The following is a 16,575-nucleotide window of genomic DNA, read 5'->3' on the forward strand; positions in this document are numbered from 1 at the left end:
AATTGGCCGATGAAGAAATTACCGTCGATTTCCAAGGCCTACCATGTTAATAAGACGGATTTTTATTTTTTAGTTATTATTTGAGTTATTCATTTTTATTTATTTGACACTAACTCTTTTACTAAGTGTCTTTACAGGTACCCAAAACTTGCTTCCTTGAAGCCATTCGAAAAAGCTCGAATTATACTTTTATTTCATTATTTTGTGAATATTGACGTTAGGCAAACTTTAGGCCGATGATTATTATTTTATTGTGTTTATTGCATGTTTATTATATCTGTATATTATTTTATATTCTTCCTCAATTTGAAAAAAAATGAATTCAGTCGGGAACCACATTTGTGGATTCCGAAGGGTGCCTAACCCCTTCCCTTCGGAATAACTTGAACCCCTTACCTAGAATCAATTGGTTTCGTAGACTTTTCTTTAATAATTGGTTTCCTAGTTTTTCCTAAAAATTAGGTGGCGACTCTTTTTTAAAACTCGTTTATTTTTAAAACTTTGTTAAAATTGAATCAGTTAATTATTTTCGAGTTGCCGCGACGTTTCGCCCTATTTCGACAGAGTATGAATGTAAACAATGTCAATCACCATTTCTAAAAATCAAAATGAGTTAATATAAAATAATGTTTCTAATTAATTATTTGTATATATATAGTACTCCAAGAAAAAATGTGATAATATATAGTAGGAAAATTAGTTCAGCGAGGATAGCAACTACGTACTAATATCATAAAGTAGAGAATATGAGTAGTACTATTTTTTAATGGAATCATCAATAAATATGGAGTCCGGAGCCTTTGTACAAAATATTAACAAAAATTTTAAAACGATATATAAATTTTTTTATATTAATCAAAACGGTAAAATCGCTGCAGATTTTATCGTTTTGGTTAATATAAAATTTTATATGTCATTTTAGAATTTTTATTAATATTTGTACTTTTTAGGCTCCGAACTCCGAAATATGGTATACTAAAATAATTAAGGTGGTTTCTTACCTAGCTCCAATTTAATGATTATCGTTTACCAAATTATATCATAGTGGATGAGAACGAATTTAATATTTGACATAGATAGGTATATATATATACACCATTAGAAAGTGTTGTGAGAAAGGTAGGTGAAAGCTAAGCCGTATTCTCAGTTGGAAAATGAAATTACAATAATAAGAAAGTCAAAAAGAAATTAATTAATGGTGATGTGAAAATGTGAACTGTTTCAGAAAGAGACAATTCTAGAGTTACCTATGAATATTCTTTATAAGAAATTAAGGGAATTTATGTGGTTTTATAATAGTAAAAAAAATTTATTAGTTTTATTTGAAGTTCTCAAATTTAAAATATTTATCAATAAAATTCCCTCAAATTAAAAATATCTATCAATAAATATTTTTTGCGCATGTTAAAATTTCTATACAAGTCTAATTAAATTAACCAGACAAGTCATTTTAACATCCATTTATAAACTGTGTCTTTTGGTTTTCATTGCCAAGCGAAATTGGAAAGGTAATTGAGAAAAGATAGAGCAGAATCTATGTACGGTTCAAAATATGTCACAACGGACAAATAGGTTATAAACATAAACTTTTTTGAATATACGGAACATGTCCAATCATAAAAATGAATATAGGTATAAAATTACCTTTACATATATATATTACGTAATTTTAAAAATTTATAGTGAACACTTCAGTTCTCCTTTAAAATTTGAATAAACAATCTGGGAAGTAAAGTCAAATTTTAAAGTTCACAATTTAAGATTTTTGCCTTTTCAAAATTACTACGTTTAAATTGAGAATATATGCATACTAAAAAGAATTTCATAAGATAAATAAAAAAATTTAAAATTTGAATAAAAAATTACTCGATCAAATTCATATGACTACCACAATACATGTGACGTCTGAAGCTACTTTTATACGGTGAGTTCATCCGAATTTCATTTACCAAAAAATTATATTATTCATATATAATTAAAATAAAATTATATATATATAATAAATATTGAATCACTCTATTTTTATAAATTTTGAATCCCCGGTTCTGATGACCTCAGTTTGTTAGCCGCCACGTAAAGCCAACAAAGACCCAAAAATAAAATAATAAAAAGAAGTGTGGTTAGTAAAAGTCGCATTCGTATAGTTGAAAGTCGCAAAAGGAAAGATGATTATTTTTATTTATTATATATTATATAATAGTCGTGTGAAATGTTGACTAGTGCTCAAAGGAAACGACAATTCTGCAATGAATTTTGATAACATGCATTATTTTCCAAGGGAAGATGAAAGGAAGTTGAAAATAAAACGTACGCTGAGTCGAACTAAGATTTCGAAAGCCCATATATAGGCAATGAAGAAATTCAATTATTTACCTACTACAAGTCTATACCTTTTGATGTCGAAGAATATATTGGCAAATTAAAAGAAAAAATTATATTTTTTTTATTTTATTTAGGAGTTTTAATTTATCTTGATATAAAATTTAAAAAGTGTAAAAATCTTAATTAAATCTTTTTATTTTTTGACCCTACATCTCAGGTTCAAATTTAACATTTGGAGGGTAGATATTTTAATTTGGACCCAACATCAGGTGAAATAAATAATGATATTAATATCATGTAAAGTTGGTTCTTGAATTTAAATCACATTTCAAAAACTTGTTCAAACAGAAAAAAAATTCTCAAGTCGAAAATTACACATCTCATTAATTACGGAACTTTTTTATTCTTTAACAATTTAAAAAAAATTCTCAAAGTCAAAAATTACAAATCTCATTAACTATGAAGCTTTTTCATTCTTTAACAATTTAACTATTCACTCCAATACCCTTTGATTCAAGAAAAAACATTTGAATACATGTTGACAGAAAATATACGAGAGTAAGAAAAACTATATAAAAAAAATACTAGTATAAAAAATATGTCAAAAGCACTAACGTTTACTACTATATAATGATGCAAATATAATGATATAAATTCGGGAAATGATAGGAAACAGTGTTCAGAAATCACAACGGTCTGTGAAAAATTTCACAAATGTAAGGTTAAAAAAAAGCAAAGTAGTTTCATCTAGTAAATCAAACTAATTATTACGGTGTAAATAAATTTTTAAAATCGCTTGGAAATTAGGGATGTCCATAATCAAATTGATTTGGATTTTTTAAATATCAAAGTAAATTACTTGTATCAAATTTTTAAATTTTTAAGTCAAATCAAATTTATAAAACTCAACTTTATTCGAGTTCTTCAACCTCAACTTTTTTTTTTGGTTTTTCAATACCAAATTTCAAATCATTTGTGCCGAACTTTGAAATCAAACAAAATGAGTAATTCTCGGATTTTTTTCCGGGTTTTTCCGGGAAAATATTCACACTAACATATAATTAATTTGTACTCCACATATTTCTTTAGTCCAATAAAAATATAACTATCTAAGACGTTCTTACGAAAATAAAACAAAATATGAAATGAGTAATGGCACTAAAATATTCAACAAAAAATCATAATGAAATCATATAAAATAAATATTGCAAATTGATAAGTCATAATGAAAATGATCATAATTTAAAAGTACTAAATCATGCTAAAAATAAGTCTAATAAGTTTTAATTACATTAACAAAGAAAACTTAAAATTTGGTTATGTATTTTAAATATTTAAACCATTGTAAAATAAAGAACAAATATTCAACATTATTGTCATTCTTATGTTGAATTTTTATTTTTATTTTTGTTAGCATTAATATTGATTTGATTTTTGAATTGAGCTTTATTAGAGTTACTGATATTTATGAATTATAATTTTATTGAACCATTCAAAAATAAGTTTCAAAATACTTGAAAAATATGTTAAAATATAAATATGAAAATGCACAAGTAATATTTAGAAAATACATCATACTTTTATGAATAAAATAAATTTTAAAAAATTATATATATAATGTCGTATTGATTTAATTTCCGATTGATTTTTTAAAATTAAATTAAACCAACTCAAGTAAAGTAATTTTTATTTCTAATACCCAATCATTTCTCAATTTATTTTTTATATTTAACTCAATTTACGATTTAATTTAATTTTTGATTAGACTTTGAAATCCTTCGATGTAATGCTTTTAAGTAGGAGTTGCTCAATGCTCATTTTCTCCCCGATAATAGACTAGAGAGTAGTTTTCATGGGCTTTAGTTGGGGCTTTTAGGCCCAAATCGGGTTAGCGGGGAGTTGAGATAATTAAAGGGAGAGAGTATAGTATAGCTATGTGGATTATGTGATGAACACCACCCACAAAGGCTTATCTGTGTGTGTGGGTGCATTTACATAACGGCAAATTTGTAACGAACAACACACTCAGGCCATGACAAGCCTCAACTTTCCTAAGACTGGCCATGGCAGGGACTCTATACTCCTCTTTCCTACTTCATGCTTCCAATCAAAACCTTTTCTTCCTTCATCCAAAGGTAATCTCTTTTTTTTCTTCTACTTAACGTATTTTTTTGAGTCTATTACACTAGGTTTCTCTATAGCTGTAATTAGGAGTGTTTATGGGTTTGATGGTATGGGATTAACTATTGGAGTAGTAATTTGCACTTTTTCATGGATAACCGAGAGCTATCGTGAGGTTTTAAAGTGCCTTTAGAACTAATTGCATGTTTTTTCACTACTTCATCATTAGTGCCGCATTCACTTGTTTCTTATTTGATTGGAGTTTTAGACTGCGATCAATGTCACCAACTAGAATTGAATTACTGGGCCTATCTTGTTTAGTGCAATGAAAGAGTGAGAATGGTACCACTGTTTTCTTTTTTACTAGGCCAACTAGCCTACACCGGCTACACACCAACACAAGTACCGTCTAACTCTATCGACCAAAGTTTAGGCAAAAGAGAAGAAATTACTTGCGTTAGATCTCTGATGGAATTTGAACCTAGTCTCCAACACTTGCACACGCTGCATTGACCACTAAATCACACCCTTCAGTGCGAACTATTTCTTCATTTCCCCAATGAATAGAAACTTTAAATTCTAATTGATCAATCATACTGTGTCAGTTATGTTGGATACTATTATATTTGGAAATGCCCACTTGATACTTTATCCACACTGTTTTGGACCAAACTAGTACGTCAGGATTTTGGTATCTAAATTTCTGAAATCAAAATCAATCAAGTGAACTTTTTATACTGCAGTTGGTTTAGATGCTTTTAGGATTCTTAATCCGTCTTTAATGATTAAATATAACTCATGAACTAATTCTTTTCAAACTGTTAAGTCTTGTTTGGAGTAATCAGGTTCCTCATTCACTCTTATGTTTTGCCCATTTTCCATTCAACAGTTTGTGAATGATAGCTTTTCCAGTTTTTTGCTTAAAGACATTTTGTGTGTGTGGGGCAGGAACTGGAACTTGAGACTCATTTATATAGGTTACTCAAATAGCTTGGAAATAGTTTAAAACTCGCATGAGTTTTGTTTCCTTTGTAAACAACTTGGAATATTTCTGAAAGAAAAAGAAATTTTAAGATTTGCCCGATATGATTGTTCAATCAACCACAAATTTTGGAAAAGATGAAAAATCTTTGCTCTTCTGACTATTAAACCACCAAGCTGATAATTGAATGCAGGTTATAGGTATTCTTCAGGTTTGATTGTAAGGACCCAGACCTTAATTTATGCAAGTAGTTTATCCAATGGACGCACTAAAATAAAGGGACCAAGAGAAATACAGTTTGTCGCAAAAGGTATATCCATTCTTTTGTTGATAATAAGAACTTCTTCCTCTTGTCAACTTTCATTTTGGGAAGTATATAAATTTTATAGGACCTCATTTTCACCTTCAGCTCAACCTGTGGCTGTGGAACTTGTAGAGGATAAGTTAAGGGATCCCCAGACAAGTGGTGATGCTATACGTCAGCGCTTCCTTGACTTTTATGCTGCAAGAGGTCACAAGGTTCTTCCAAGTGCTTCTCTTGTCCCAGATGATCCGACTGTTCTATTGACAATTGCCGGAATGCTTCAGTTTAAGCCTATATTCCTTGGAAAGGTTCTACATGAGATTCCCAACTTTAAAGTCGTGGTTTACTTATACTGATATCTAGTAAATGAAAAGCATTCAGTTGAAAGTTAAATGTACTTTATATCAGAAGTGAATTTCTATTTCTCCATATGCCTGGCAAAACTTTCTAGGACATCAAGCGAATATGTCTATGACATATGCATCTGAAGTTCCTTAAGTTTACCATTACTTAATCCACAAAGTTGTGAATATCAAGCATTCTAGTTCTTTTTGTTAAGTTTTTTTTTTCCAGAGGTTTTCTCCAAAGACTCTTTCAATGAAGGTCTTTTAGGGCATTTTTCTTCCAATCACAATTCTTCAATAAAATGGCAGATGTTCAACCAAAGTTTGAATCCTTCTTTTCCGCGAAGTATTTGCCAAAGAAATTTTGCAGAAGCTGCCAAATGACTTTTCAATTCAGCAGGCATTTTTGTAAGCTAAAAAACATAGCGCTACTAATGAATGCATGGAATCACTTGGGGAGTTGGCATGGTCTGTCTCTTAAATAGTAAATTCACATCCATATCTTAATTATTCTTGTTCATATTTGTGTATCTTGTTTTGCTTTAACTGCTTTAAACAGAAGAAACCTTCTATTCCACCCATTTCAAATTGAGTGCTACATTTGATTTTATGAGGTTAGACTGAACTTTTTATTGTTATTACTTGTATCATTTTTTTTATCTTTTGAAAAATGAATCATTCTACATGAAAATATAAATTTTCTTAAAAAAGAGACTTTATGAAAATATAGCATTTCGAAGCTTAATTATCTCATATTTGAAACATAAAACGTAATTGGTTTCTTACAAACTAAAATAATGTGATTCTCTTTCCTTATTTTACTGTGGGTGCAATATCAAACTGTAAAATTGCGTTAATACTTTTATTTGACTTTAAGAAATGTTGGTTTACTTTATTCAGGTTCCCAGGGAAGTACCTAGTGCAGCTACTTCTCAGAAATGCATCCGAACAAATGATATTGAGAATGTGGGTCGAACATCCCGACATCAAACATTCTTTGAGATGCTTGGAAATTTTAGTTTTGGAGATTATTTTAAGAAGGAAGCTATTAAGTGGGCATGGGAGCTCTCCACCTCTGAGTATGATAAGTCATGTTTATGCAGTCTCATAATCAGTTACTCTCTGTTCTACTTGATTGAAGTATGATGATACCATGTATAGTTGGAATATAACTGTGGAAGCATATTTTCTGCTTATATGGACCCCATCTCAAAAATGAGAAGATTAGAATGCCATAAACTGCAGACAAATACATCTAAATCTTTGTTATATGATGGTTTCAGGCATAAAAGTAAGGACATAAACGAACTTGGCTATTTGTTATTTTAAATTTATTAGATATTTTAGGTTCTGAATATTAATCCTGCAAATATTCTGCTCCCAACTGGCTATTTGAAGTCCTATTTTTGAAGCCTATGATCTATGGACAATTATAATGGAGGATAGACTCGTATAATCATTCTCTGCATATCCTATTGTTGCCCAAATCAAAGCTCATTTAGTAGAGTCCTCATACAAGACAAAGTTACTTGGGCTGCTTTTATGCACCAAGCCAGAAAAAAAGATGATGTTACAAAAGTGTGCAAACAATAGAAGCAGAAATTAAGCTGGAGCGTATTGTTTAGATGGCAGCAGCCGAAGCAAAAAAGGGTGTTGAATATTGTGGTTGTTGTTGTTGACTTGCTACAATAACTAGTTGTTTAGTTATAAGAGGACTGTAGTACTTCATTTTAGATTTTAAATTTTGTTTGATATTTTAGATCGTTGAGATACTTTTTTAAGTTTTTGAATATTTGGTATGCAGATGTTTTATTTCAAGTGCCTTTTAAAACCCCATTGTTAATTAAACTTCAAGAGAGAAATTTCTATCATATTTTTCACCCTTCTAGCTGCTGCATCTTTTAGTAAACTGTAAACCCAACATATATATGCATTATGCAAACATATTTACAAGTTTACCATTTTTTGTTCTTTGAACTGAAAAGAACTGATTGTTAAATAGTCTTTGTCTGCAGATATGGACTCCCAGCTGATAGATTATGGATTAGTGTTTACGAAGATGATGATGAAACTTTTGCACTATGGCATGATGAGGTACAACACTGAAAGATATGTCTGATGCATTATATCTTTAGTGAAGTAATTAGGTCAAACCCTTCTACAGTTAACTAGTTATGCACTTATGCATGCTAGGGATCTGGTAGACTGAACAGAGGTGTATTATGGTCATTCAAAGATACCTAGAGAACTTCCTTGCTTTCCAAGTGAAGTGAAGTAAAGTGTATCAAAAAGCCAAATACTGTATTTTAAGATCCTGAAATATGTAAACTGTGTTCAAACTAATATGAGTTTCAAGGCTAAAACAACGTCTCTCCATTATGGCTTAATCCGTGGAGATAACTCAAATAATGACTTAGAAGAACACATTTATTTTGATAAGTGAGAAGAGCACATTTTATTGTTAAGCTACCTCAGTTTAACTCAAAGGAACCTCATCTATGTTGGAGTGTGCTCTGTCAGATATGAGAAGTCTATTGCAACCAAGTTTTAAGAATGACTGTATTTAGTTCACATTTTGATCTTGAATGGGATATCTTTTGAATTTCTTGGTCTGTAACCCTCTAACCATCAATACCTACAGATGGTACTCTACTATGAGAACCCACTCAGAGGTGCTAACACAGTTATCCTTGTTTCGTTCTGCAGCTAGGTATTCCTAAAGAGCGGATAAAAAGACTTGGAGAAGATGATAACTTCTGGACAAGTGGAGTTACCGGTCCCTGCGGTCCCTGCTCTGAACTTTATTATGATTTCCATCCCGAGAGGGGCACTTCTGATGTTGTAAGTATTAGAGGTTTAACATGCCTTTTCAGTTAAATTTCATGTTCAGGTGATGTGGTCTCATATTTTTTTTCTTTTTCTTCTGTTTTGCATTTATTTGCTCCTCTTCATTCTGTCTACCCCTGTGGTCTAAATATCAGGATCTTGGAGATGATACAAGATTTATAGAGTTCTACAACCTTGTTTTTATGCAATACAATAAGAAGGATGATGGTTCCCTTGAGCCTTTGAAGCAAAAGAATATAGATACTGGACTTGGTTTAGAGCGTATGGCCAGGATTCTGCAGAAGGTAATCATGAGACACAACAACATTTCTGAATGACTGTAGGAACAAATTAGGTATCAGATCTCTCTTTTCTTTTGCTACTGGGTTATGTGGCAAAGAAAACCTCCCATAATTTTGGATTTATGATATTTTGATTAGTATATTATTTTCAAGTTAATCAAAAGCCTCCCCACTCCCAATGTCCCCCTCAAAAAAGGATAACATAGAGGTTCTCCTCATTTTTGACAGGTCCCCAACAATTATGAAACAGACTTAATATTTCCCATCCTAGAGAAGGCTGCAGAATTGGCCAATGTCTCATATGCTCTTGCAGATGACTCTACAAAAACAAAGCTTAAAGTACGTCGCACTATAAGATTGCAAGTCTTTTTGTTTGTGAACTGATTTACCTTCTAATATGTTGAAAGCCTTCTAATTCTGATCAATCCAGATAATAGGAGATCATATGCGTGCAGTTGTTTATCTGATATCTGATGGTGTCAACCCATCAAATATTGGTAGAGGGTATGTGGTACGTCGCCTCATTAGAAGGGTTGTTCGAACAGGCAGGTTACTTGGTGTAAAGGGAGATGGGATGGGTGATCTTCAAGGAGCATTTTTGCCAATTCTTGCCAAAAAGGTGATTGAACTAAGCACCAATATTGATGCTGATGTGAAGACAAGATCATCCCGCATACTTGAGGAATTGAGAAGGGAGGAGCTTCGTTTTGTCTTGACTCTAGAAAGGGGAGAAAAACTTCTTGAGCAGATGCTGGCAGATGCATTATTAAATATTCAGGGAACTGAGACTGCACCCTGTCTGTCGGGCAAGGATGCATTCATATTGTATGACACCTATGGATTTCCAGTGGAGATAACAAAGGAAGTTGCTGAAGAACGTGGAATCAGTATAGATATGAATAGCTTTGACATAGAAATGGAGAAGCAAAGACAGCTATCTCAGGCTGCACATGATACAGTTAAACTAGCAGTTGAAAATGGTGCAAACCATGCTGAAGATATCCCTGATACTGAGTTTCTTGGCTACAATACTCTCCATTCCAAGGCAGTGGTTGAGGGTTTGTTGGTAAATGGTAGTCCTGTAGCACAAGTCTCCAAAGGAGGTGAAGTTGAAATTTTGCTGAACAGGACTCCATTTTATGCCGAGTCGGGAGGCCAAATTGGGGATAACGGTTTTCTATACATGATGGAGGCTGAAAATGGACAGAAAGCTATTGTAGAAATAAAAGATGTCCAAAAATCTATGGGTAATATATTTGTCCATAAAGGGACAATCACAGAAGGTACTATAGAGGTTGGCCGAGAAGTAGAAGCTGCTGTTGATGCAAACTTGAGGCAGCGGGCTAAGGTATTATGCTGTATAATGTAGAAATTTGAATGGATGTCCATCATATTGAGGACAGAAGAACTGATTGATGTGAGATTCTTTAGTAGCATGGATTCCTGAATCATCTGTTTTAGCCTCGCAATTGCGTTTCAATTTTTGTTGATAACCATTTGTCTCCAGAACTTCTTTGGTCTAATCGAAGTTTATCTATTCTTATTTTGTGCTTCCTTTTAGGTTCACCATACAGCTACTCATTTACTTCAATCAGCACTCAAAAGAGTAATTGGTCAGGAAACATCTCAAGCAGGATCAATGGTTGCTTTTGATCGTCTTAGATTTGACTTCAACTTCCATCGATCTCTTCAAGACAAGGAACTCGAAGAAATCGAAGGTTTGATAAACCAATGGATTGGCGATGGCACAATTCTGGAAACAAAAGTCATGTCTTTGACTGACGCAAAAGGAGCTGGGGCGGTTGCTATGTTTGGAGAAAAATATGGAGAACAGGTGGGGATTCTTCTGGATGCTATTTTTTTTTCTAATTTATGCTATTAAAGCTGATATGGAGTGACCAGCAGTCCTTCTCTTTTATGAGTATGTGAAACATTAAGATTAAGTTGTACACCGGTCCGTTTTGAGGATAAGTCTAACAATGAGATTTTACCATGTATTAAAGTTCAACTTATTTAATTCGTGTCTTCCCTAATGAAAACCTATATAGGTACGCGTAGTTGAAGTTCCTGGCGTGTCGATGGAATTATGTGGTGGCACCCATGTCAGCAATACTGCTGAGATACGTGGCTTCAAAATCATATCAGAGCAGGGCATTGCATCGGGAATAAGGCGAATTGAAGCTGTAGCTGGAGATGCTTTCATTGAGTATGTCCTTACAAGAGATAACTACATGAAGCAGCTATGCTCCACTCTCAAAGTAAGGTTTCATGTACACTTTTTCGGTGGAGGATTTCTTCTACATTTTTCTTGTTCAACATGTTATGGGATATAACATTGTGGTTATCTGCCAAAATAACTGCAAGTAAATCAAGCAAAGTTTCAAGAAAATTATTCTTCAAGAAAATAATTTTTGGAGAGCAAATATTTGGAAAATATTGCGTTTTTTTTTTATAATATTTGTTGTAACTTCTGTATTAATTTTTTTAAATAATATTTTTTTGTTTTTTCGGAGAAAGTATTTTGATTTGATTCTCAAAAACACTTGTGTACATTAAGTTGGTTTCAATTTTTGAAATTTTGCTAAACAACTAGGTAAGTTACCTGAAAATAAATTGTTTGGTTCTTCCTATATAAATAGTGTAATTAGGATAGTAAAGAAGTCATTGTTGTACGTCTATAAATGATCTAGTGGTAAAAGCTCTTGTACTTTTGATTGATCCTATGGTATTTTGAAGTAAAATCATACATCGTGAAGGTAAAAGCAGAAGAAGTAACTGGCAGGGTAGACGGGCTTTTGGAAGAATTACGATTGACAAGAAATGAAGTTTCAGCTGCTCGGGCAAAAGCAGCAATCTATAAGGCATCAACACTTGCTAGCAGAGCGTTTACTATTGGAACTTCAAAAAGTATTAGGTAACACAAATGTTGTTATAACCATTGTCCCTGTAAAAAATTCACATTTTTTCAATTGAAGTACACATGTCCACAGGCTTTTTTTGGGTTCCCTTGTTTATCTTGGAAGTTGTAATGTTTAGTGTAATATCTCAAACAAAAGACGCATAAACGTTATTGCAATTCTAGTCCAGTGAAATCAGCACATATAATGCGCATGAACTAAATTTTTCTGTCAGTGATATGGTTCTAATCTATCTTGCATCTTAAAGCCACTGCCGGTGCGACTTTGGGCTACAACTTACAAAAGAAGTAGATGAAACGTCCTCTAATGCTTTATCTTTTTTGTTTATGTGCTTAAATGTCGTAAATAAGTATCAACACTCTGATTCTTCTAACTTGTTAAAATTGATATTTTCCAGGCTCCTAGTTGAGTTCATGGATGATATTGATGCCGATTCACTTAAGAGTGCTGCAGAATATCTGGTGGATTCTTTGAAGGATCCAGCAGCTGTGGTTCTAGGATCATGCCCAGGAGAAGGAAAAGTTAGCCTTGTTGTTGCTCTAACACCAGGAGTTGTTAATCTCGGAATTAAAGCCGGTGAAGTTATAAAGCCTCTAGCTAAATCGTGTGGTGGAGGAGGGGGTGGTCGGCCTAATTTCGCTCAAGCAGGTGGGAGGAAACCAGAGAACTTGCTAGGCGCTCTTGAAGAAGCTCGTGAACAGCTTAAAAATCTGCTTGAAAAATGATGTCTAATGATAGCATCATGAGTTTTCAGTTGGTGAAGCAGAATTGAAGTCCTTACTTATTGATCTTTGAAGTAAGTATCTCTTGCCACATATGATGCAAGACGTCTGCTTTTCCATCACAACATTTCTACACAACTAGTTCAGATTCTCTCCTTTCTTTTATTTGCTCCTTAGTTTTTCTTTCTCATTTGTGTGGTTAGCTGCTCTAGGTAGGAGGGGGAGGGAGTGTTGTAAATGGGGTTCTATACAGCATCAACCAATACAGTTGCAGAAACTTCATATTATCTTTGTACAAATGATTTTACAAAGATTGCTTAAACTGTCATTGTTATGATGATTAATATGGACACGTATTGGAAATAGTTCTATACATGATGTCCGTTTTGTCCATCTGTTTCTCTGCCAGGGTGTAGAAACGGATTTAGAATTTTTAAGTTTATAAATTTCGAAATGCCGCTGAGCTCACTGGAGTTCATTGGATTTGTACATTTTGCAACACATACAGAGTCGGACTCAGAGCTACTGAGAGGTGCTGAAAAAATCTCCACAATATGAGATTTGATTATTTTGTCAATCGATCATGATTTCCTGGAGAATATATTAGTATTATAAAACTATGTGATGCTCTGGGTGGTGGCACTAGCCGTTGAGGTTGGACAGCAAAGAGAACCATTCTTGTACTTCACATAAGAAGCATACATCTGCAACTATTAATGGTTTGCCATGAACACCAGCTAAGCCCAATCTTCAATGTTGTACAGATCTTATTTCTACTGCCATGTGCCATTGTATTGAATACTGCCTCCGTTTCTTTTTATCATTTCTTTCTATAAATAGTTGATTCATAATACTTGTAATTTCATAAAATCAATGCATACATTATCTTTTTTACCCTTTTGAGTTAAGTAAATGATTCATGTTCATTGGTTAAATTAATTAATTAAAATAAATTAATTCATATTCATTGATTGAAAACTTGAATTTTAAAAAAATTAAATAAGAATAAAATAGTAAATTTACTTAGTTCTTTAATGCATGTGAAATTCAAACGGAGGGAGTAGTTTCTCTATTCAATTTTAGACTTTGCAGTCACTCCCTTGTGAATACTCATATTAATTGGCGTTTACTCTTAATGGATTTGTGAAATAAATAAGTAAGAAGTAATTCAGAAAGATGAAACATGTAAATAATAAGTTTCCCTTGATATGGTATTAAGTGGGTAAAATAGAACTTAAAATTTATCTTTTGTCAAGTGGACACGTAAAAAATGAACAGTAAATATGTTTAAGTAGTGCGAATGCATTTGACTTGTGGTGGCTTATTTAATGAATTTTTAGGTTGCCCATAGGTCAATCCCTGGTTTTCTGAACTCTGCTAAATTAAATTCTGGTCTGAAGGTAAAAAGTCAAGAATTTTCTTAAAAGAAGATGATGCCATTGGTCAAGGTAGGCTGCGCCATTGCTGAAATATATGTTTTTGAGAATAAGAATCCTTGGGAATTTAATTCGAAGTGGCTCATTTTGGTGGTCTATGAATGGATTCTAGCTTCTGTACGTCAGTATCCCTTTCGTCTTATTTTATATATGTCAATTTTTTCTATAAATAACTGACTCACAATACTTGTTAAGATTACAATATTTTGCCTATTATACTCTATCATTTCTTGAAAATATATTCATTATTGATTATAAAGTTAACTTAAAAAAACATTAAATAAGAGTAAAAAAATTAAAATTACATCATTTCTTATTCAATATTATTTCATTATTAAGTTTTTAGGTTTTAATAACGTTTTTAGTCCCCGCGATATATATGTCTACACACACTAATGGAAGATCAAAGAGATACCGAAAGAATTAAAAACAGAATTTACCATTAGTTTATAAAACCAAAAAGGTTAATATTCCAATTTCTACGATATTATTAATAATCAAGTCAAGGTATGAACATGATTTAGACTTGAAGAAAACATAAAGGATATAGCTGGCCTTCCTTAGCTTTGGTTTACTTTTGAAAGCCAATTAATTTGTGGCCCATCTAATTTCTTTTTGTCTTGTTTCTCCATGATCAGCCAACCAACTTGGTTACATGTTGCATTCATGAATCCTCAACTTTTAAACAAATTAATTTCATGTTTTAAAATAAGGAACCATAGCCCATAAACTACACTAGACAAGTCCGATGACATAAGAAACACATGCAACTATCGAATTTAGGACATTGCTCAATCAATTCAGCCGTAACACTACATACAATTTATTTAAGTTTGGAATATTCTTCTACACAAAGTCCCTTTACTTTTTAAGTCTTCAAAAGAAATAATGTAACCAAAGAAGAAGAAAAGCAAGCTGTTGGCTATTATTTTTGTTTTACGATAAAGATGGTGATCCTATCTGTACACCTACTTACTTTGAAGCAAAATATCTCATTATCTAAAAGTAACTTTCTATTAGACTTGGTGTTCTTAGCTTTTATCTTTGGAATATCTCATATTTAAGAAAAGAATACCTGTTAATTTGCATACTACAACTAGTTCTTTTTGTTCCTTTGTGGAGGCAAGTTATCTAAATTCCAACATAACAAGTAAATGTGGGCCTATTTTATTTCTCACTTTTTAGGAGAAACGCGCAAACACACAAAGATAGCCAAATATAATTGTTTCACCCTTTACTTTCTATATCTACATCTTTTTTTCTTCTAATCAAACACAAGAATAAAACGACTACATAATGCGATCCACACAATTTTATATGCTTGAGAAAAATAAAATAAACAAACAAATTAAGATCAAGTGCAAAATTAAGACATGTTTTTTTTTTGTATAAACAACTAATTTATGAAAATTCATAGTAACTAAACTCTTATATTTAATATCCGCAATATGAATAAGCTTTACACAAATAAAGTAAATAAGAACCTATAAATAAAAATATAATCTCCTAATCTATTTAAATTTTTAGATAAAACGCATACACAACTCAATAACAGAAAGAAGCGGTGACTCTAAAGGGAAAAAAAGGAGGCAGACGCAAAACAAATTAGTAAAATAGGGAGTGTCAATTAGTGGGTTTTCACGGACAGCTGTAAATGTTGCATAGCAGCTGGTCGGCGTCAAGTGTCAAACTGTCCCCATCTCCACTATTTCTCTTCAATCCATAATAAGGATATGTTTGGGAGGAACAAAAATTATATTTTGTGTGAAAATAGGTTAAAAAAGATTTGGTGTTTAATAAATAACAAAAGAAATTAGTCATTCATGAAGAACAATAAAACAGTAACAAAAGGTAATAAAATATATAGCCGCATGACAACGAATTCACTCGACTACAATAATTCGCAAGAGATCCTCTTTCTTTTTTTTGTGTGTGTAAAAAAGAGAAGAGTAGAAGATCAGAATTTTTTCTTTGAAAAATGAAATAAAATTCTTTTATTTATGTTTAACAAAGTTTAATATAGATAGATGTTTATGGTGCTTTTATTAGAAAAGTCACAATCATCATTTAGAAAAAATTACTATCTTTCAAAAGCGTCACAATCATCATTTAGAAAAAATTACTATCTTTCAAAAGCGTCACAACTCTTCAATATTAAAAGTCATAATCCTTAAAAGAGTTGTAACTCATCAGCATAAATAACCACAATCTTTTAGAAAAGTTACAATACTTCATCATAAATCTTTTTAAAAGGACACAACTCTTCAATATAAAAAATTACGATTACAACTCTTCGAA

At 32.1% G+C, this 16,575-nt stretch overlaps 1 protein-coding gene across 5 annotated transcripts; it reads left to right on the plus strand.

Moving 5' to 3' along the window:
* Positions 1 to 4,210: 4,210 nt before the first annotated feature.
* On the plus strand, positions 4,211 to 13,234 carry LOC107002814 (alanine--tRNA ligase, chloroplastic/mitochondrial). 5 transcript variants are annotated; one of them, XM_015200997.2, is made up of 13 exons: positions 4,211 to 4,457; positions 5,619 to 5,735; positions 5,862 to 6,037; positions 6,974 to 7,152; positions 8,089 to 8,167; positions 8,780 to 8,914; positions 9,055 to 9,204; positions 9,430 to 9,540; positions 9,632 to 10,549; positions 10,763 to 11,035; positions 11,250 to 11,459; positions 11,958 to 12,115; positions 12,517 to 13,234. In XM_015200997.2, the coding sequence occupies exons 1-13, from the start codon at positions 4,355 to 4,357 to the stop codon at positions 12,842 to 12,844; spliced, it is 2,937 nt and encodes a 978-aa protein (XP_015056483.1). In that variant the 5' UTR covers positions 4,211 to 4,354; the 3' UTR covers positions 12,845 to 13,234. The 5 variants fall into 5 exon arrangements, with proteins under 5 accessions (XP_015056483.1, XP_015056475.1, XP_015056487.1 ...); XM_015200989.2 differs by having other exon boundaries at positions 4,212 to 4,457; positions 5,835 to 6,037; XM_015201001.1 differs by having other exon boundaries at positions 4,412 to 4,457; positions 5,835 to 6,037; positions 8,076 to 8,167.
* The last annotated feature ends 3,341 nt before the right edge of the window (positions 13,235 to 16,575 follow it).

Source organism: Solanum pennellii, chromosome 1, assembly GCF_001406875.1.
Source record: "Solanum pennellii chromosome 1, SPENNV200".
In the NCBI taxonomy this organism is placed as follows: Eukaryota; Viridiplantae; Streptophyta; class Magnoliopsida; order Solanales; family Solanaceae; genus Solanum; species Solanum pennellii.